This window comes from Ips typographus, unplaced genomic scaffold (genome assembly GCF_016097725.1).
Source record: "Ips typographus isolate SLU unplaced genomic scaffold, UJ_Ityp_2.0 IpsContig76, whole genome shotgun sequence".
Taxonomy (NCBI): Eukaryota; Metazoa; Arthropoda; class Insecta; order Coleoptera; family Curculionidae; genus Ips; species Ips typographus.
In genome coordinates, this window is record NW_028098579.1 from 191117 (window position 1) to 212853 (window position 21737).

At 35.4% G+C, this 21737-nt stretch overlaps 1 protein-coding gene and 1 long non-coding RNA gene across 4 annotated transcripts in view; both read left to right on the forward strand.

Moving 5' to 3' along the window:
- LOC145739884 (putative pre-mRNA-splicing factor ATP-dependent RNA helicase mog-4) overlaps window positions 1–21737 on the forward strand; it is a 66630-nt gene that overhangs the window by 18975 nt on the left and 25918 nt on the right. For all 3 annotated transcript variants that reach the window (XR_014181261.1, XM_081995223.1, XM_081995224.1), the window contains 4 exons: window positions 456–666; window positions 1839–2014; window positions 6353–6745; window positions 18518–18715. Coding sequence is in view for 2 of the 3 variants with exons in the window: in XM_081995223.1 (XP_081851349.1) it covers window positions 456–666; window positions 1839–2014; window positions 6353–6745; window positions 18518–18715 (978 nt within the window). In the remaining variant the exon portion in view is untranslated. The remainder of the gene's footprint in view (window positions 1–455; window positions 667–1838; window positions 2015–6352; window positions 6746–18517; window positions 18716–21737) is intronic.
- On the forward strand, window positions 19451–21311 carry LOC145739897 (uncharacterized). Its single transcript, XR_014181269.1, has 2 exons — window positions 19451–20884; window positions 20994–21311. It is a non-coding gene; the product is annotated as an uncharacterized LOC145739897 (long non-coding RNA).

A 21737-nucleotide genomic window follows, 5' to 3' on the forward strand; every position in this document is an offset into this window, starting at 1 on the left:
CCAAATTTGGGTTTCGCATGTCAAAAAAGTAATATGTTACAAAATGTACATTATATTTAAAAAAATCGATTTTGGTTTTTTAGCTTTACCACCCTGTATCTCGGACGGTGCAATTTCGGACTAAAGTAAGTTGCTTCAAATCGGCTTATTTTGATGTCAGGAATTGACGAGAGGTTCAAAAATTACCAATTTTCGAAAACTCCCCGTATCTTTAAAACAAAAGAAGTTTACGCCGCCTATTTTTCGCCAGTCATCTCAGCTCAGAAAAAGAGATCAGAACACGTATGCTACTTTTTTTCTATCTATTACCGTTTTCTCTGTACCCCGTAAAACCATTGAAAATGCAGCACCCTGTACATCTGTATTTATAATGTTTTCATAAAAATATTGATTTGACTGTTTGTTCTATTGGTTACTAACCACTAGTGTCTGAAACTTGTGATTTTTGTTTAAAGGAAAGAAGGTTGGTTGTACTCAGCCACGGAGAGTAGCAGCCATGTCAGTAGCGGCGCGTGTAGCACAAGAAATGGGCGTTAAACTAGGCAACGAAGTTGGATATGCTATTCGTTTTGAGGATTGCACGTCTGAACGCACTATAATAAAATACATGACTGACGGCACCCTGCATAGAGAATTTTTATCAGAGCCAGATTTACAGTCATATAGGTAAGTCTTTTACGGAAATGTGATTTAAAGCCTACACAGTTTATAAAAATAGTTCCATTTGTCAATAATTCCGTAACGACCCATCCAATTTAAAAACATACTGTAAATGTAGTTTTTAATACGTATTAATATCCAATTCGTCGCATAAATAGATAAAGAAAGTGCCATAGAACAAATTGATGAGGCTGCAAAGAAGTCACGACAATAGGACAAAATTGCATTTAATTATGTGAATGTAGGGGATTAAACACACAGCCTTCAATACAATAAATTTATTATCCTCCAATTGTATTAAGAGGTACCGCTCAACATGTTTAGAGCAAATAAGTGCCCATCATCAGGAGCTTATATTAAAAAGCGTGTGCCTACTGTCTATACAAGAGGAGACGTTTGGAGATTTTACATCAGGAGAGTTATCATGTGGCAACAAAATTGCCAAGTGTAATGCCAACCGGCAAGAAAATTGCTGGCTAGTTTTTCGAAGTCAAAAACTTGCAGCAAGAAAATAGCTACAAAACTTGCTAACTGTAAAACGGGCTTAATGTAATTTAAGTTAATTTGAATTTTTTTGTCCAAATTAAATTTGTTAGATTTTTAATTGTCTACACAAAATGCCTAACTATTAATGTAAAATCTCCAAACTTGGGTCTCGCTATCTCTCCTTTTGTATAAAGACAGTAGGCACACGCTTTTTCATCTAAGCTCCTGATGATGGGCACTTATTTGCTCGAAACATGGTGAGCGTTACCTCTTAATTCAATTAGAGGACTTAATAAATTGATTGTGTAGAAGGCGGTGTGTTTAATCCCCTTCTAATTTATCTAATCAATATTTCTTATGTGAAAGATGTCTATTCGTTCAGAAACCGGACATTAGTCTATTTCATTCTCGTAACAAAAATTCAAAAACTCCTCGTCCTACACTAGTCTTTACAACTGAAATCAACATTTTTTTTCCTAAAAACTCTTGTATGTAACAAAAAATATCAACCCATAGATTTTTTTTCGTTCCATGTAAATTCACGTCAAAATGACTTACATGTATGCTATTAATTCTCACTTACGGATAAATTATTGTACATATTATCATTTTCGATTTGTGCAAATTTAAGTTATATTATAATTCAAATAATAATTTGCAGCAAAACTAACGCAAAATATTGTTTGTTTCAGTGTTATGATAATTGACGAAGCCCATGAGAGAACTCTCCATACTGACATCCTGTTCGGGCTTGTAAAAGATATAGCTCGATTTAGACCAGATTTGAAGTTGCTTATTTCCAGTGCAACACTAGATGCTCAAAAGTTTTCCCAGTTTTTCGACGAAGCTCCTATATTCAGAATACCAGGTGTGAATTATTTTGCTTATAAACTGCTCGTCAAAAAGAATGGGACAGCGAAATTTTTGCTCTGTTTTCAGCGGCTGTTTCGTCAAATTGATTGACTCGATTTTAATAATTCTTGTTACGATTAAAAGGTGTCTTTTTTCTGTTGATCTGAATAATAATGCTTTAAAAATATGTTGGAACAAATTCATTTAAAATTAAGGGTTTGGTTTTTTGAAAATATGCTTCTACACGTCGATATTTATTTTTGTCTGCGGTTTTTTTTTATGGTAAATGCATGTATACAGGGCGGCCCAAAAATAAGTTACCACCATCAACTTCATTTTTTCAAATGGAATTAAAATAATAAAAATCGACGTGTACCAGCGTATTTGCAAAAAACAAAAAAACCTTAATTTTAAATGAATTTGTTCCAACCTACGCGTCCTCACTGCATCTAGGAAAGTTCATGCAGCCTCTACAGACTTTAATAAAAGCTGACACTCACGTTACATGGAAACCTATAGGTACATTGGGAGAACTTTGAAAAACTTGAGGAAACTTTAATCCTAATCTTCGCACTAGATTGATTGCAGCAGCAGTCTTATCGAAGTTCAACAAAGACAAGACAACACAAGTAATTTCGTTCGCCAATAAAAGTTTGAGCCCCATTGAACGAAGTTATTCACAAACGGAAAAGGAAAGCCTGGCATTAGTCGGGGATGTAGAATGATTCTGTTTTTACCTAGCAGGCCTACACTTCGACATGGTAACCGATCATAAACCCCTGGACGCTATGGGGATTGAAAGATGGGTTTTACGCCTCCAAGCGTTTAAATTCCAGATAATATACAAACCAGGAAAATCGAAAATAGCAGACCCATTTTCGAGATTATGTACACTTCACTCAGACGCAACATTTGACGAACCAAACCTACACCATATATACTTCATGGTCAAGGAAGCAGTACCCAAAGCTTTAACCATCTCTGATTTGGCAAAATCTTCTAAAGTAGATAACGAAATTAAGGAAACCGTAAATACAATTTTTTGTTAACTCATGGGATACAAAAGGAAAGAACTCGGCATTTTATCAATTCCGGTTGGAACTGACGACTTTAGGACCCTTTCTATTGCGAAGAATTAAGATTGTTATTCCAACTGATCTTCGACTACAAACTCTAAGACTAGCTCACCCTGGGGAGTCAGTAATGAAAAAACGACTTTGAGATGCCCAGAAATTTGTCAAAAGTTGCCTCTTAGTGTCACAACCTAACAGACAGATCACCAATAAACAGGCAGAAACTACCATCAGGGTCATGGCAATTTGTTGCCATAGATTTCATGTCGACAGGACAATCTGAATATCTTCTCGTAATAATCGATTACTATTCGGGATATACCGAGGTCTTCTTTACCAAATCTACCACTTCTTCAACCGTTATAAAACTTCTTGAAGAAATATTTGCAAGATTAGGTATTCCAAAGACGTTAAAGGCAGACAAAGCAACAAATTTTAATAGTGAAGAATTCAAGGCGTTTTGTTACACTTATGAAGTCAAGGTGATGATCAATTCGGCCCCATATTGGCCACAAGCAAATGAGGTTGAACATTTTAACAAAGCACTGAAGAAAGGTCTATACAGGTTTATTCACGTTATTCGACACGGAAGATTGTGACTAAACTATTCACTTTCAAAAAAGTTTTGGTTCTGGGATGGATATAGACCTATTGGAGGTATCTTTTAAAAATATTTTCAAGATGTACCGGTTGTCGCAAATGCAGAAAAAGTATCAAAGTCATGTTTTTTCAAATGGAACATCTAGTATATTACTTTATTTTCAGAATCTACGTTGAAAATAAAAGGTCATTTTATTGATGTTTGATAGGTCTAAACTTTGCAGTTTCTCAGATATTCCTTAATTTGTAAAAATGTAGAACAAATATTAACATTTAAACATTCACCCTTTCTTTGAGATTTATTGACCAAAATTGGTTTGGGTGCTGATAACACATTAAGTTTCATGATCCAAAAGTGATAAATTGTCTAGCTCATATAGGAAGTCTCAAAAAATGTACTCAAAAACTTAAATTTTTAAGTAGTATAAACTTGTCAAAATCCAATGGAACCCAACCTATTTTATGGTTACAGTATATGCAAAATTCAGTTACCTATCGAAAATTATTAAGGTTTTATACCGCTAATAGTTAACGTTTTCTTGGAAAATCGAATTTCCTAAACTAGAGCTGACTTTGACTGATTTTTGATATCGTTCAAAGATTACTTGGTATCTTTTCCAATTACATATCTATCGTTCTAATCTAAGTAAAGCTTAGAATAGTGGCTTAATACTTTGTAAATTTGCTATACAATTTACAAAAATAATTCATAAAAATGTTTAAAACGGCGACCATTCGACTACAAACACACAAACATACCTACTCCGTTTTTGAATCTTTCAGCAACATTATTAAGTGTCTTAATGGATATTGACTCTTAAAAATTTCGCTAATTTGCTATTTAAGCTGTCATTTAAAACAGTTTGAATCAAGGTAATTTCTCAAGAGAATCAAAAATCACTCAAAATCGGTGCGAGTTCGAGAAATGTTGACTTTACAAGAAAACGCGAACAGTTAGCCATAGGACAGCTCAATAATTTTCGATAGATTCCAAGCCAATTTTGATTAATAAAAATCAAACAGAGGTTGAGTGATTAAACCTTAAAATTTGTTCTAAATTTTTACAAAATAATGAATATCTGAGAAACTGTTAAGTTTAGACGTACCAAACCTCAATTTAATTACTTTGATACTTTTTGCATTTGGGACAACCGGTACATCTTCAAAATATTTTTAAAAGATACCTCCAAGAAGTCTATATCCATCCTAGAATCCAAACTTTGTTGAAAATGAATACTTTAGTCACAATTTTCCGTGTCGATTAACGTGAATAACTATATACCTATCCAAATATGCCACACAAAATCAAATAGGAACTACCCAAAAGAAGTTCAGGACTTCATATTTTTGCACAATGTAACGCCACATAGTACAACAGCCGTCTCCGTCCGAATTAATATACATATAATCGTCGTATTCGGCACAACATTCCCTGCTTGGATGATATTGCGATAGACCCAATTGACGAAGAAACTTATGACCAAGATTTAACAAATAAGACGCATGGGAAAGATAAAGAAGACAAGAGAAGAAGATCCTCCCTAAATGAGATTAGACCAGGAGATAAAGTCCTTGACAGAAATGTGATATTCCCGCATAAGTTAACACCGACTTTCGCTAAAGATATTATTTTATGATGTGACTGAAAGACACGGAAATGAGGTCATACTATATAGAGAAGGGAAGATACTAGAACGCAATGTAGCCCATGTAAAAAAGGTACCAGAACCTTTCAACCTGTCTCTTGTAACCCCCTCAACATCCTCGATGACTTCCACTTCTTCACCTCCCACAACAACGCCGGAAAAGTAATTATAAGGACCAGAATCAATCCGAGGTTACTTTGAAACCTTTGAAGCCTTTGAAGCTCGTGAAAGATGGAGGGATGTCAAACCAATTCCATAAAGCTCATTGTTGCTCTCAAAAATAAATTTGTTTGAAGGCTGTCATCTAACATAAAAGCTTTTTGTGGATATAGTTTTCAATACGTGTTAATATCAACTTGAGATGAGACTGCAAGAAAGGCCACGTTAGCCCTTTCTTACGAAATAGCATTTAATTATTTGTTTACTTTTAACTACACTAGCGCCTTAAAACGCTATTTTTAATAGTTAAGTAGCGTGTTAAAAGTTGAATTTTTAATGCGTTTGTAAAAAAACTAATTTATATCATAGTCACATTCAATAATTTTTTTGAATGTAAAACTATGACAATAACTTTTTTTCGGAAGAGAAGCGGAATTAGCAACAAACAGATTACACTGGTTGGTTAAATAATTATTAATCCTCAAAGGAATTATTAAAATCATAAATTTGAAGTAACAGCCGCTGGAAAAAGAGCAAAAATTTTGCTATCCTATTTATTTTGACGAACAGTTTACATATATGTAGTTTGATTTTCGAAAATTGACCATCACATGACCCATGAAACTTGTGAGGTCAAGCATTTTCTTTTTATAATGCCAAATTTCAATTTTCATGTTGCCAAATAGTTATTAGTACTTCTTTAGTAGGTACTAGCAATCAGTTTCAGAAATAGGTATGCGTCTTTGTTTGTAAAAACTTTTGAGAATCGGACTGTAGGACATACTTTTGCAGCATCAAATACTGTGCTTTATACAGTAACACGCAATTACATCTTGTATGGATTAATCAATATAATTCTAAAAACTTAATTTTTAGGAAGACGTTTTCCTGTTGATATTTATTACACTAAAGCTCCTGAAGCGGACTACGTGGACGCTTGCGTAATTTCAGTTTTGCAGATCCACGTAACTCAACCCTTGGGAGATATTTTAGTATTTCTAACCGGTCAGGAAGAAATAGAAACGTGTCAGGAATTATTGCAAGATCGTTTGAGACGATTAGGCACCAAAGTAAAGGAGTTAATAATTCTACCGGTTTACGCAAATTTACCAAGCGATATGCAAGCGAAAATATTTGAACCTACACCGCCAGGAGCTAGAAAAGTTGTTCTAGCCACGAATATTGCAGAGACGTCTTTAACTATAGACAATATTATATACGTGATTGATCCAGGATTTGCGAAGCAGAATCACTTTAATTCGCGAACGGGTAAGTGTGTTTTCTTATGTTTGTTTTAAGAAAATGTCTTCAAATTTATACTTGCTTCCATCTATCATCTAACCGTACATTTTGAAACGCTTTGACTTTATTAATTTTTGTTCAGTGACAATATGTAGGACGTGAGAGTATTTTTGTTTTTACGCACAAATGAACTGAAAATATACAGAGTTATTGAACTGACATCTTAAATTTTAAAATAGCATTTTCTATAAACTTTGCATAATAGACTAAAAGGTGTTTTCCATATTATTAGAGAGAACCAGCTTATCTATCATTTTTGTAAAACAAAAATTTCATTTAGTTGAGAAACGAAGATTTTGGGAGGTGTTCAATTGTTTGTGCAGTAATCCGCTGTAACTTCTTAACGGTTTGACCGATTTTAACAAATTTGGTATCGTTGAAAAGAGCATTTCTTGGGCAATAAGAATCAACCAAAATATAGTTAAAGTTGAATGTTACTCCGCCAGTGGGCTAGTTTTGACACCATGACCCATATTCCAAATTAATCAAAAAAATCAAATGAATCATTGACTGACAATACCATGACATGGTTCAACAGCTGGAGACTAACGCTAAATGCCGCTAAGAACCAACTTTTATTACTTAACCACCAAATCAAAATACAACTCTCCAACTATAACTGTCTACAAACTACTCCGGGACTACGGACACCTACTCAGAGCCAACATTACCTACAAAACTAAAAGATATACACTGACTGATAACTAAAATAAAACATCCTGAAAATACACTACACAGCCCATCAAACCAGCTTCTCTACGAACGTACAAACATGTACAAAATAACTGATAGACTCATACAACTACAAACCAAATGGAAAAATAATTAAAACACAACTGGACTATTATAAACCCTTTGTGCATAACAAGACCAGACAATCTCGTTACCTATTTTATTTATTGATTTATACAGGAAAACACGATTTTCCGGCAACATAGGAAAAAACTAATATACAGGTCTAGAGGTCGATTTTTGAGAAAAGGTTAATGGCAAAAACCGTATTTCGATATCTTGTCAGTTCGCGACGCTAGAGGGCGTTTTTCAAATTTCGCTTATTTTGAAAACTCCTCACAACTTGTTTTGTTTATTAGAATATCGTGATTAGCCATTGAAACAAAAACATTCTTAAGACACTTTTTCGATGTGATTTCAGTGCCGTGCTTGTATATTGCTAATGTCTTCCGTTTTCTCAAAAAAATACCTAACTTATACTTATTATTTTAAATTGTTGGCAGCTACGTCATTTAAAATCTTATGAATCAAATCAAGTTTTCGTCAACAAACCTGTTGTGTTCATATTGTCACGTTTAGGGGGTGGCGTAGGAAGAGAAACAAGATCGTAGCTTAAGTATGTCTTCTTTATTAGGCAGTGAACACTGACCAAGAGGGGGTGTGTGGGTGTGTACGTATAGTGGTAGGTGCGTAAGCCCTTCTGAAGTGTCGCCAAGTCGGACGACGTTACACGTCGTTACACATGAACGAGCCGTCCGGGCACTAGAAAGTTCGGACTGTCGCTCGTGACCTCCCTCTGGGGATGACCCCAGAGTTCGGTAATCGTCGATGGCTTGAGACGCTGATTAAATACCCACATCGTGACCCCAATTTGCCGGTCTTGCTGATTCAGACAGTGCACTAGGGGAGACCGGGGCCCGACTAGGTAACGGAACTTAGTGCAATTTATGTTATTCGTGACATCTCCCCCTTCCAACAAGTGTTCGCCCCGAACACTAAAAGTCCATGTTTACAAAATCAACTCACTTATTTTCTATTCTTATTTTCTAATGCAGGTGGGGGAGTACTTTATTTAAACCAACCTATCATCAAATATTACTTCTTAAACTAACACATGTTAGAGCTCGAATCAGCTAAGAAAAGGCCACAGGCGTCATCAAACGATGATGTCACGATCTCTGTACGTCTCGCTTTAAATATTGCTGCTCTCGTTACTTTCCAAGTTGTTGCAGCCAGTCAGTGGCGTGCTATTATTTTATCAGTAAAATGAAACATTTTCGTCGTTTTTAATAAAGAAAATAAAAGACAACAAGTTTTTCAAAGGAATGGAAACTCCTTCTGCTTCTTTCTTCATAAATTGTAAGACGTTACTGACGATTTCACGGCCTTGGCTGTATATGATAACACCTTTCTTTCCAACCTTTTTGAAAGACATTTTGACAAAATAACGTTTTTTATTCATAACACTATGTGAACTTCAACTGCGACCATCAACAATACAACCAAAACACCAGACTAAAACGGAACCTAACCTAACCCCTTAAGTCTCCCTGTCCGCCACTACATTTTTTTAAACTTGGCAACACCGTTTAGAGTGCCGGCTAGTAAAAGCATATAAAAAGGTCCAAATGTCCCTGGCCGCTGCCGCATCTGTTTTAATTGTGTCCAAGTAAAAACCGTACTACGTTGCCAAGTGGCTTTTTGACCGCTTAACAATATATTTTCGGGAATATTTTAATAGGACGCCTCTGATTATATCTAATGCGACGGCAACTGTAGAAGGAGAAAGAAATAGTTTTAAAAACTGCGTCATTGATGATGCGGTGGCCTTTTCTCATCTGATTCGAGCTCTACTTATCTTCTAGAAAAGGGGTGGAAAAACTTTATTGAGCAAATATCTTAACTACTTCTCGATTTTTAAACGTTGTCATGTTTGCATACCCAAAAAACACTTATTCCTTTCGTTGGGTCACCTTTCAACCTTGTTGTTGCGTCCATCTTCTTGCCTTCTCATTTAAGCGTAAATTGTCCCCTGCATCGGGCACCATCTTCTAGTACCTTCTCTCGGCACTACATTGTCTAAGCGGAAATCCATCGCTTAGCTTCGACATCTTTGGTCCATTGCGTGCTCTCTTTTTAGCACACGTTGCTTTGGACTACTATACATCATTTCTAAGCCCATCTGGAGAACCTTCTTCAGCCCGTCATTTAAGGGACTCTGGGTGCACGCGGCTGTAGAACCGACGGTGCGGAACCCATCCGAAGATGCTGGTTTCTCCTAGGCTTGCTCCTCTTCTTCTCGCTTCTTTAATCAGGTCAATTTGTCGATGGACGCAACGAGGTAATTAGGTGGCCCCTAAAGTCAACAATTAATTAGCAAACAAGCCCGACTCCAATAACATAAACAGACATAACATGTATTAGCATCTGACCTTATTATAAACAAAACACCTGATACTTGCGCGATTTTGCTACCTCAGCAAAGTACCTAGGTCGGGAATGGCGTCACTGGTCTAGAAAAAATTGTTATTTCATTAACTATACATACACTTATTTTACGAAACCTAGTCATCAAAAAATTTAGTTTTATCTTACCCAATACTATACAAACTAATATGTGATCCTATACACTAAAATGTTTAGGGCAACCTACAGGCCGTTCTTGATATTGCCCTACTCAGTTCAAGCAACTGCGGACCTGCAGGCTGGTCCTTCAAAACTCGCTTGATTCTTCTGGGGTGGGCATTGTTGTGTCGTCTTCCTGATCTCTCTTTCTTTCTCTCTCTTTGTCTCTCTTCTGGTCTTTGCCTCTCTTCTTTCTTCTCTGTTATTCCTTCATCTTTTTCCCGTGACTTAATTGGCTTCAATTGGCGAGGGTGTGTCTATCAATATGAAGATTAATAGACGGGGATTGAACGGGGCGCCTCCACCATGTCACGTTTAGGGGGTGGCGTAGGAAGAGAAACAAGATCGTAGCTTAAGTATGTCTTCTTTATTAGGCAGTGAACACTGACCAAGAGGGGGTGTGTGGGTGTGTACGTATAGTGGTAGGTGCGTAAGCCCTTCTGAAGTGTCGCCAAGTCGTCCAAGTGTAACGAGCCGTCCGGGCACTAGAAAGTTCGGACTGTCGCTCGTGACCTCCCTCTGGGGATGACCCCAGAGTTCGGTAATCGTCGATGGCTTGAGACGCTGATTAAATACCCACATCGTGACCCCAATTTGCCGGTCTTGCTGATTCAGACAGTGCACTAGGGGAGACCGGGGCCCGACTAGGTAACGGAACTTAGTGCAATTTATGTTATTCGTGACAATATTATAGAAAAGGGCGTGTCTAAAGCTTCGTCACGTTTAAAATTTTGCGTGTATTATCACTCAGAAAGTAGATATCTTTGGCTGCAAATTTGCACTAAAACAACCTTATACCAAAGCGAATCAAAAACATCTTGAGCGAAATAACATTTTTTATTTATGAGAAGTCTCCGTTTGGATCATAGAATTTCGTCTAAATTTGAAACCTAATTCATTTACCAACTTTCGCAGAGATGTATCACCAATATGTAGTATTTCTTTAACCTTAAGCTCTTGATTTAGGTTCTTGATGGTTACATGTTTCTCTAAAATAAATACAACAAATTAAAAATTCAATAAGGCATTCTGAGTGATGTTGTGGTATCTCATATGGCAGAGCCGGAAGTTTTCACGTTGCAATCCACTTATTTTATTTTAAACCCGCTGGAAAACATTTTAGACGCTTATTTTATTTTTTCTATGACTTTATTATTAATATGTTGTACACAAAAAATATACTCTTTCACACTTAATGGGTGCCATTGTCAAGAAGTTTTTGTGATATAAAATTTGTAAAAATTTATGTTTGAAGAAATTTTTATGAAAAATCTAATGCTACCCAAAAATGTCAGTCTCTGGAAAAAATAAAATGTTTCAAAATCAAATCAAATCAAAATACGCTTTATTGTTTTTTAACTAAAAATAGTTGTAAACAAAGCCATACTATACACATACAAATAAAGATAAAAATACAAATTCACCAACCCACAGTCACGAGAGGTACATATGCACATAAAGACAATTAGAAATTTAAAACCGTTCCGCATAATATTCACTAACATTATAGTAGGCTCTCTCAATGAGCAACATCTTGACCTCCTTTCTAAATCTGCCCCCTCAGAAATCTTTCTGATGCCAGTACGCAAATGATTGAACAGCCCACGTCCATTATACACCAATGAGTTAAGCACCTGAGAGGTCACCGGAATAGGTAATGGCAACATATATGACTGCCTGGTGACATAAGCAGACAAACTCTCACACAGGGTCGTGCCGTACTTCTTATACATCAAGGACACCGTTTCCAAAATAAACAAAGCTGGCAATGTCAAAATTCTGTTTGCAACAAAGAGCGGCCTGCACGAGTCACCAGGTTTAGCCCCGCTTAAGTACCTAACCGCTCTTTTCTGCAAGACAAATACCGCATGCAGAAGCCGTCCAGTGCAGGATCCCCAAAAACATACGCCAAAACGCAAGTGGGACTCTATCAATGCGAAATATGCTTGCCTTGATAAGCCTTTATCCAGCTCATTTGAAATTATTCTTAAAGCATAACAGTTGGATGATAACTTTTTATTGAGGGTCTTTATATGGCATTCAAACTTTAATGCGTCATCCACTATTAGTCCCAAGAATCGGCTTTGAGTTGTTTCTTTCAATAATTGGTTTTCAACATACACAGGACCCAAATTACATTTAAATGACATAACATTTGTCTTTAGAATATTAAGCGACAATTTATTAGCGTCACACCAGTTCTTCATAAGACACAAGTCATGGTTTATTTGCTGAGTCAATGTTTGCTCATTCCTGCCACTCCACAGAATAGTTGCATCATCCGCAAACAGTGTAAACTGCCCATACATGTCAAGATTCACAATGTCATTTATATAAAGCAAGAATAAAATGGGTCCTCTCTTGGAAGCCAAACTGTACCGGAGTTAAAATATTTTTTATCTTACAAAAGTTTATTAGTTGTTGTTTCACCAGCTTTTCTATCACTTTCGCTAACGTTGGCAACAGTGCCACAGGTCTATAGTTTGAAGGACTTGCCTCATCTCCACCCTTGTACAGGGGCACTATATTGACAACTTTCAAACAACTGGGAAATTCACCCAAAACAAAACAGAGATTCACGGCCTCCGCAAGAGTTCTAATAGCATTATCTGGAAGGTTTTTAAATACTGTGGCTGAAATTCCATCCCAGCCTGGAGCCTTTTTGCTGTCCAATTCTAAAATAATTTTTCTTATTTCATGTTCATTAGTGGGCGCAAAGAAGAATGTATCAGGCACATATCCATCTCTCAAAAACTCTTCGAAATTTACATCATTTTTAATCTATCCCGATAAGTGATGGGCCACGTTGCAATAAAAATCATTCAAGTCATCTGCATTGCGTTTAAAATCCATTACTGTACTGCTACTCTTTTTCCCCATTAGTTCATTTACAATACGCCAGGCTTCTCTTTGTTTGTCAGAAGAAGAATCAATTCTATTTTTGTAATAAAGTTGTTTCGCGGTTTTTATTAGTCTACGGTATGTGGTCCTATATAAATTAAAATATGTAATAAAGTTTGGGTTCTGCATATTAAATTTTCTAATGTAGTGGAGCGACCTCAAGTTCCTGGCTGATACCTTTATGCCCTTAGTAATCCAAGATTTTCGTGATTTTGGCTTTATAGATTTAATAGGGAAACAAGTATTAAAAATATCTGCCAACAAAGCATGATAACCCTCCAAAGGACTTTCAGAGCCCAACACAGCACTCCAATCCCTTAAAACCGCCAGCCGCGAAAACCTATCATAAGTTTTTTTAGTAAACATTCTGCCACGGCGCTTCACTATTTTAGTCTTTTTTCTATCAATTAAAAAACCGCAGTGCACTATCTCATGGTCAGAGATTGCACTGTTTGATACACAAGAATTGACACTCTCCCTATCAAAATTGGAGATAACATAATCTACCAGTGTTGAACAATGAGATGTAACTCGTGTTGGCCTCTCAACGTGCATGCGTAAGCCATAAGAATCAATTAAATTGATTACTTCAACACATTACTATTAGGATCCAATTATTCAAACACACTACTATTAGGGTCCAAAGCAGAGAGGAAATACACATTAAAATCGCCGCAAACAATAATGTTTGACTTCGGAGGGAGAGCAGAAATAGCTGATTCCAATTTTATCAGAAAGTTGATCACATCACCAGATGGTGCACAATAAACACAAACAACGTACAGGGTGATTGGTTGAATTTTGACCACCCCCTTAACTACCTTAATTTTGATTTTAGCAAAAAACGTTAAATACAAAACTAGTAGATATTTAGTTCTACCTTATTTTAAAATAAACATTTATTATACAGGGTGTCCCAAATTTGAGCAACAAACCAAACTTATGTTTTTTTAAATACATTGACCAACTTTTTATCCAATATTTGAATTCTACGTCAAATCCTAGGCCTAATTGATGTAAAATGTTTGTATCGATATTTAACTGTTTCCGCAGCAGCGTTCTTGATTGATTGAATTTTGACCACCCCCTTAACTTCCTTATTTTTGATTTTAGTAAAAAAACTAGTTGTAGCAACTTAGTTGTAGATATTTAAGTCTACTTTACTCTTAGATAAACAGTTATTATACAAGGTGTCCCAAATTTGAATAATCAAATTAACCCTTAATCAGATAGTCGAGGCAATATTGTTAATATACAATAAGTATAACAGATGCTGCTGCGGAAAAAGTTGAATATTGATACAGACATTTTACATCAATTAGGCCTAGAATTTGACGTAGAATTCAAATATCGTATAAAAAGTTGGTGAATGTATTTAAAAAAACATAAGTTTCGTTTGTTACTCAAATTTGGGACACCCTGTACAACAACTGTTTATCTAAGAGTAAAGTAGACCTAAATATCTACTAGTTTTGTATTTAAAATTTTTTGCTAAAGCCAAAATTACAAAAGTTAAGGGGGTGGTCAAAATTCAACCAATCACCCGTACAGTCTTATTCTAGAACAATACACAGCACACAGTTCAAATGAGCGCTCTACCTTGAGATTGTCAAAAATATTAATTGCTTTAATTAATTTAAATACATTCTCCGAATAAAAGTCTTCACGAATCAAAATAGGAGACCTTGAGTTTGAGATCTGATGTGTTTTAGTCGGCATTTGTGTACCTATAAACTTTGAGTAATAATGGAGACATGTTTATTTGCGTAGATTTTCAGGCAGGTGCTTAACAATTCAATGTTGTTTATTGGTTGAATAAGCTTACTCAGGCTAGTAAATGGTAATACTTAGCTTTAGTACTGCAAACACATTTTTAGATCAAACTATACAGGGTAATTCAAATTCGACCCTCACCATTGGGAACCATATCAGATACGAAAAAGGTTAAATTGGGGCAAAGTTGCGCAATCTAAAACTTAAAACCTAAAACTAAATGCCGTTTTAAAAATTTTGATTTTCCTAGTGTTTCCGAAGATATCCGAAAAAAACTGAAAATTAGATTTTTTGTTTTTATTTATTTCTAACCTTATTTGAAGAAATATCCCAAAACTAAAAGCATCTTTTCATTGCCACTTTTTCCCAGCTATTCGATGATGGATTCAAATTTACTACACGACGTTTCGTTTTTTGGCAGTCATCATCAACTTTCTTTTTTCATGGGCGCCATATTGGATTTTTAGCCCACCAAATAGTACGTTTTACTCTGATTTTAGTGATGTATAATAACTTATGATTTGCTTCATAAATGAAAAAAAAATTCAATATAAACTAATTTTAATGTTAAGTGCAAGTTTAAATAATTTAATATTGAATTTTGAAAAACACCAAATCGAGCCATGTTTTGGCTAAGTTTTAACTAAATAAAGTTATGTGGGGCTGATGGCTTACTAATAACAGTTGGCTTGCTCTCATATTATTAACTTAGTATCAAATTTGTGATGAAGCTTAAAATAATTTTGCCTCGTTTTTCCTCATTGTGACTAAGTATGTTCAGGCCAATTTCGTGTGACAAGTACTACCATGTAATCTTCATAAAACGTCTCATTAACTCAATGCCAATTAAGGTAAAATTAGTTTTTATTGAATTATTCTGTTATTTATGAAGCAAATCATAAGTTTATTATACATCACTAAAATCAGAATAAAACGTACTATTTGGTGGGCTAAAAATCCAATATGGCGGCGTCCATAAAAAAAAAGAAAGTTGATAATGTCTGCCAAAAAACGAAACGTCGTGTGGCAAATTTGAATCCATCATCGAATAGCTGGGAAAAAGTGGCAATGAAAAGATGCTTTTAGTTTTGGGATATCTCTTCAAATAAGGTTAGAAATAAAGTTCAAATCAAATTTTTCAATTAAATTTTCAGTTTTTTTGGATATTTTCGGAAGTACTTAGAAAATCGAAATTTTTAAAACTGAATTGGGTTGAGCTTTAAATTGCGCAACTATGCCCAATTTAAACTTTCTCGTATCTCTTATAGTTTTCGAAATCCCAATGGTTAAAATTCCCAATTTGAATTACCGTTTATATGTAAGCTTCGCACAAAAATCTAATAGAATAAAGTTGCTTGGAGCCAGTATTCGACGGTATTGGTATAACAGACTGCTACGTGGCAGGTTGTTGAAATGTTGTTTGGCCACAAGTAAACCGTTTAATGACCACAGGATCGTAAAATAGGATCTTCGAGACGTATAACGATCGAGTCAGATAATCGGTGATCGGAATAGCTCGGTAGCAAGAAAATCGAAAAACAGACGACAACATTGCGCTCTATTGCCAACATATTTTAAGGCGCGTAATTTAAATTTTTGTATCTATGCAATGTTATTGTCCAGTAGTTCGATTGGCAATACAATCACCTGTGTTATGACGTGCAACTAATGTTATAATAATCAGGGTATAGATAGATCTTAATCTTTGTGGTAATAAAGTGAAGCCGTGTTTGAATTCTTTCGAGTCTCAGAGGTCTCCACCTGTCAACATTTTGAGGCCGTCATGTCATTTTTATGTCTCTTCTGTCATGCACGGCGGGATTTATTAAATTTTCCAATTTTATGTATTTCTGTACAGGGTAAGTCAGCGATAGAGCAAAGTTTATTATCTCATTTGTTTCGAGAAATGCAAAACAAATATTAAATTCAATAGTTTGAAAGAATATTAAGTGAATAAATAATTAATCGTGAATTCTGTTATCCCTTAAAAAAACCCGATTTAATTTTGCCCCCGTATCCAAAGGTTCGTTTGACATGTTGTTTTTAATAAGAGATGCCAAAAAATTTTTAAGGACTAAATTTCTAAACCGTTTTGATTCAAAAAATTATAGATTATCAAAATATTAAAATAGACTAGACAATCTTCTACCCTAACTTATTTACGAAACTTAAAACTAATAATATTCTACTTGCCAAAAGCAAAACTTGAAAGTCTTTTTGGTCTTTTTGGGTACCCACAGTTCCAATCACGAGTGCAGATCACCTCTAGAAGATCTTTTCTTTGCCTGTGTGTCGGATCTTCCTCTGCTGTCAATTCAGTGCCCAAATATCGGTGAAAATCGCTCCAAACAATCAGTTGTCTGATCAAGACAAACTTCCCGAACTTTCTCTATTTGGAAAATAGCTCAAACGTAAGCTGTTTCCAAGAATTTGCTAACCAAACAATGCCCTTCCAGCCTCTTTAAAGGTTTCGGTCCACATGTCTGAATAACTGGGGGACGTACAGGGTGATTGATTGAATTTTGACCACCCCCTTAACTACTATGTTAGCAAAAAACGTTAAATACAAAACTAGTAGCTATTTAGGTCTACCTTACTTTAAAATAAACATTTATTATACAGGGTGTCCCAAATTTGAGTAACGAACCAAACTTATGTTTTTTTTTAAATACAATGACCAACTTTTTAGCCAATATTTGAATTCTACGTCAAATTCTAGGGCTTTACGTCAATTTAAAATGTTTGTATCGATATTCAACTGTTTCCGCAGCAGCGTCCTTGTACAAACCTGGAGACACCACCAGTCGAACACGTTTCCCAGCATCTTCAGAGCTTCTTCCAAGTTTTTTCTTTTCCTTTTACTATTTTTTCTCTTGACAAGTTTTCGAAGTTTTTTTTTCAATCTGGCACTTTTAATTAGTTTCGCTCCTGATCTAAAACTATTTATAAAATAAAAGAAAATTAAAATTTCAAATGTACACAAAAATAAAATTTAAAAAATAAAGTAAATTTAAAACTAAAAAACCTCGAGGACCTAGAGGAGGGAACAACAAAAGTAAATACTCGTAAGGCTGGAGAAGTCTCTAGCCTTACGACAGTCGCATAGTTCACAATTATTTTTCACTAAAAAGGCGAGTGAGATAAAAAAATGTGTTTTTATTAAAAACATAAATAATTATATACCAGGTGTCCAAGAGCACCCTGGATATAGGAGTTTAACATGGGAAAACGGTTTTGATTTTTTTGCGCCTGTACGGTTGATTTGATTGAAAAATCGTATTAATGAAAGTTGTAGTACCTATCACGGACTAGTTTTGTGTATTTTTTCAGATCTTTAACTTGAGCCTTTTCGTCGTAAAACACGAACAAAAATAAGAAAATTTAAACTTTTGGCCTGCACTGTATAAGCGGTTGTCGAGCAACCGTACCAGCAACAATGATCTGTTTACCCGTTGCCCGACAACCAAAATACAGTGCAGGCCAAAAGTTTAAATTTTCTCATTTTTGTTCGTGTTTTAAAAAGGCTCAAGTTACAGATCTGAAAAAAATACACAAAACCAGTCCGTGATAGGTACTACAACTTTCATTAATACCATTTTTCGATCAAATCAACCGTACAGGCGCAAAAAAATCAAAATCGTTTTCCCATGTTAATCTCCTATATCCAGGGTGCTCTTGGACACCTGGTATGTATATTTTTTCGTTCAGGAATGGAAAGTTTAATGGTTGTTCCAATCTCGAAGGCATCGGCTAATCAAAGAGCCGGTCGAGCAGGCAGGGTTGCAGCGGGAAAATGTTTTAGGCTGTATACAGCCTGGTCATATAAACACGAGTTGGAGGATAATACGGTACCAGAAATTCAGCGGATAAACCTCGGCAATGCTGTTTTAATGCTGAAGGCACTAGGTGAGTTTTTTTATATATTTTCAGCTTCTATGAACGAAGTATATATTTGGGAATATTGTGCAGGGTGGGCCAAATAGGACGTACTTATGGTAAATGGAAAGTGCTCTTATTAATAGAGATAAACAAAAACTGTCGTTGTTTGAAGCTGAAATTTGATACAAAACTTAATCATGAAAACCGTGGGTTAATATCTGTCACGGTTTGACAGATCTAGGGTGCTTCTCAGAATTCGTACTTTTCTTCAAAACTTTCAGATGCATTATATTTTATTCCTAAAATACATTTCTACAGCAACTTTTCGGGTAGAATCCAGTAGTGTAAATAGTTTTTTTTCTATTTGACACGGTATAACTGTCAAAAGGTGACAGATATTAACCAACGGTTTTCGCCATTATGTTTTCTATCAAATTTGAGCTTCTGACACCGACATCAGTTTTCGACCATCTCATTTTGGCCCACCTTGTACAAGATGATGTTTATTTATATTTGACTCAATAGCTTACTCTGTTAATTTTGATCTGACAGCAGAGTTGAAAGTAGCAAGGTTGCCGTATTTTTCCTGATTCGCCAGATACTAATGTGAAAATTGACATACGTCAACCACTTGTCAAATTTTTGACACATGTTTTGATTACTTTAAATGGAACAACCTGTTATTCATTTGATTAAGCGGAAGATCTGATCTGAAGACCGGATCTCTTTTTTCTGATTTCAAAAACATATAGGTATATTTTATTGAGGTGATGTTGGTTACTTTTTCATAAATACAAATTCGATGCATTAGCATTGCTATCTCCGAAACTATAGTTGATAGAGCTTTAGTTAAATGGAGGGAAAGTTGCGCATTTTATTGCTAAATAATTTGTTAAAAAAAATTCAAAAATTTTGATTTCCATCTGGAGATATGCGACCAAAACCGAAAAATTCAAATTTCTATTTTATTTTTTTACCAATGGCACTTTCTGGAGGCAATTTTTTATGCTCTTCAAGGAAATAGTTTTAGTTTTCAGCTCCGACGTTTCGATTTCTAGGTATCACCATCAACTTCAAATTTTCAAATACGGACATGGACTTTTATTTAGTTTTTTAGTAGCTACAGACCTCCCAAAACTAATGATGTGCCACACTTGTCAAAAAATTATACCTAGTGAACTTAGGAACTTGTTTTTTTTAACTATGCATTTGGAATTTTTATGTTGTCAATGAGTAGATAATTTAGTTTGATATGATTTGATAATTAGGTTTGTTCTTTTTAACACTAAAAATTAAGTGAAAACAAAACTCAGGGTCGCAAAACGGAAGACTGGGGGGCAGCATCATATTGCCAAATCAGAAAAACCAAAACCACCAAAAAAGAAAGGTTGAAAGCTGGACATGACAGACAGCTGACAGGTGACAATACATGTGTTGTTGGTCTACTCTATCATAACAATATAGCGTAAAAAATTAACCAAAGTTAAATTAAGTTAAAACTAAAAACTAATTATCCGACAGCTAAACGGGCGCGTGTTAAAGTAGGCCATAGTTAGGAAGCGCCACACCTGGAAGAATCTTGAACGTTCGATGCAAATCGCGAAGCGTTTTGCGGCCATTCTAGAACGTGGTTTGCGAATATAAAAGAAGCGGTGTCAGACGATAGAGTAGTGTAGTAGTGAATTTGGGAACGCGGTAAAGTTTAAATAGTGAAATGATTGTGGAATTGTAGCTGTGTGTGTGTAGCTGAGTTAATTATTGTACGGAGTGTTTTGAAGTGTAAATAAATTTATTAATTGTTGAGTTAAACTGACTTTGTGAAAACCCACGGGAAAATCGTACGCTGTATTGTTTTGATGGAGTAGACCAACTACACATGTATTGTCAGCTGTCTGTCATGTCCAGTTTTCGACCTGTCTTTTTTGGGGGTTTGGGTTTTTAGTTTTTCTGATTTGGCAATATGATGCTGCCCCCCAGACTTCCGTTTCCTGCAACCTGCCGTTGGCTTGTTGTAGGAACCATTTTGTTCACTTCACGTCCGGCTGCACCCAACCCATGAAGCCCTGCACAGTCCCACCACCATAGAAAAAATAGAAATCTTTTTTTTATCAAATCTGTTGAATGTTCAACCTGTGAAAGTCCATCGCGGTTTTTGTTGTGTGACGTCCCTTTTCGTGTCTACTTGGTCTCCTTTAAGTAAGAATTCAGTTTTACTTTTTTTGACTTATCTTTTGACTTATCTGCCACCCCCCATTACACTGACTTTTTCAGTTTATTATACTTCTACTCATGCTTTCTATTACAGATAAACATGCAGTTTTGACATCATTCAACTACCTTGGGTTTTGATTAAGTTTTTTTTCCCCTTTGAGAATAAAAAACCAAGCAACCTGCCATCTTAAAACCAAAACTGGGTTTTTTGATCAAGGTTTTTTTCCCCGTCCAGCTGTTCCCCTTTTAGAATGACAGCAGACTTGTGATCTAGTTAAGGTAGGCTTCCATGTCCTTAGTTTTGTAAGTAATTAATTGACATACTGTACAACTTGCAGCCTCTGAAGATGGGTGTCTGAATACACCCGAAACATGTGTAACAATTTATCTAATAAATATTTTGTGGAGATCGACTCGAAGTTTTGTTTTCACTTATAGAGGTAATATTATTTTAAGTGCAAGCCAACTGTTATTAGTAAGCCATCAGCCCCACATAACTTTATTTAGTTAAAACTGAACCAAAACATGGCTCGATTTGGTGTTTTTCAAAATCCAATATTAAATTATTTAAGCTTGCACTTTTATAAAAAATTAAATTTGGCAAAAATATGGTCAGGGTGGTTCACCGTGCACACTTGGCATTACCTGCTAAAAAATGAAGATCCTAAAATGATGATCTTTCTCTTGGAAGCATTTATGAGCGGTTTAAGTTAGAGATAATGCTAACAAATCTCTTCTTCAGATTAACCTAAATAGTTGAGCAATGCTTGTATAATAATACCATTTTGTGCGGCGGTTTTTTTTCTAGATATATTTTTAACATTTTAACTATGCTTGA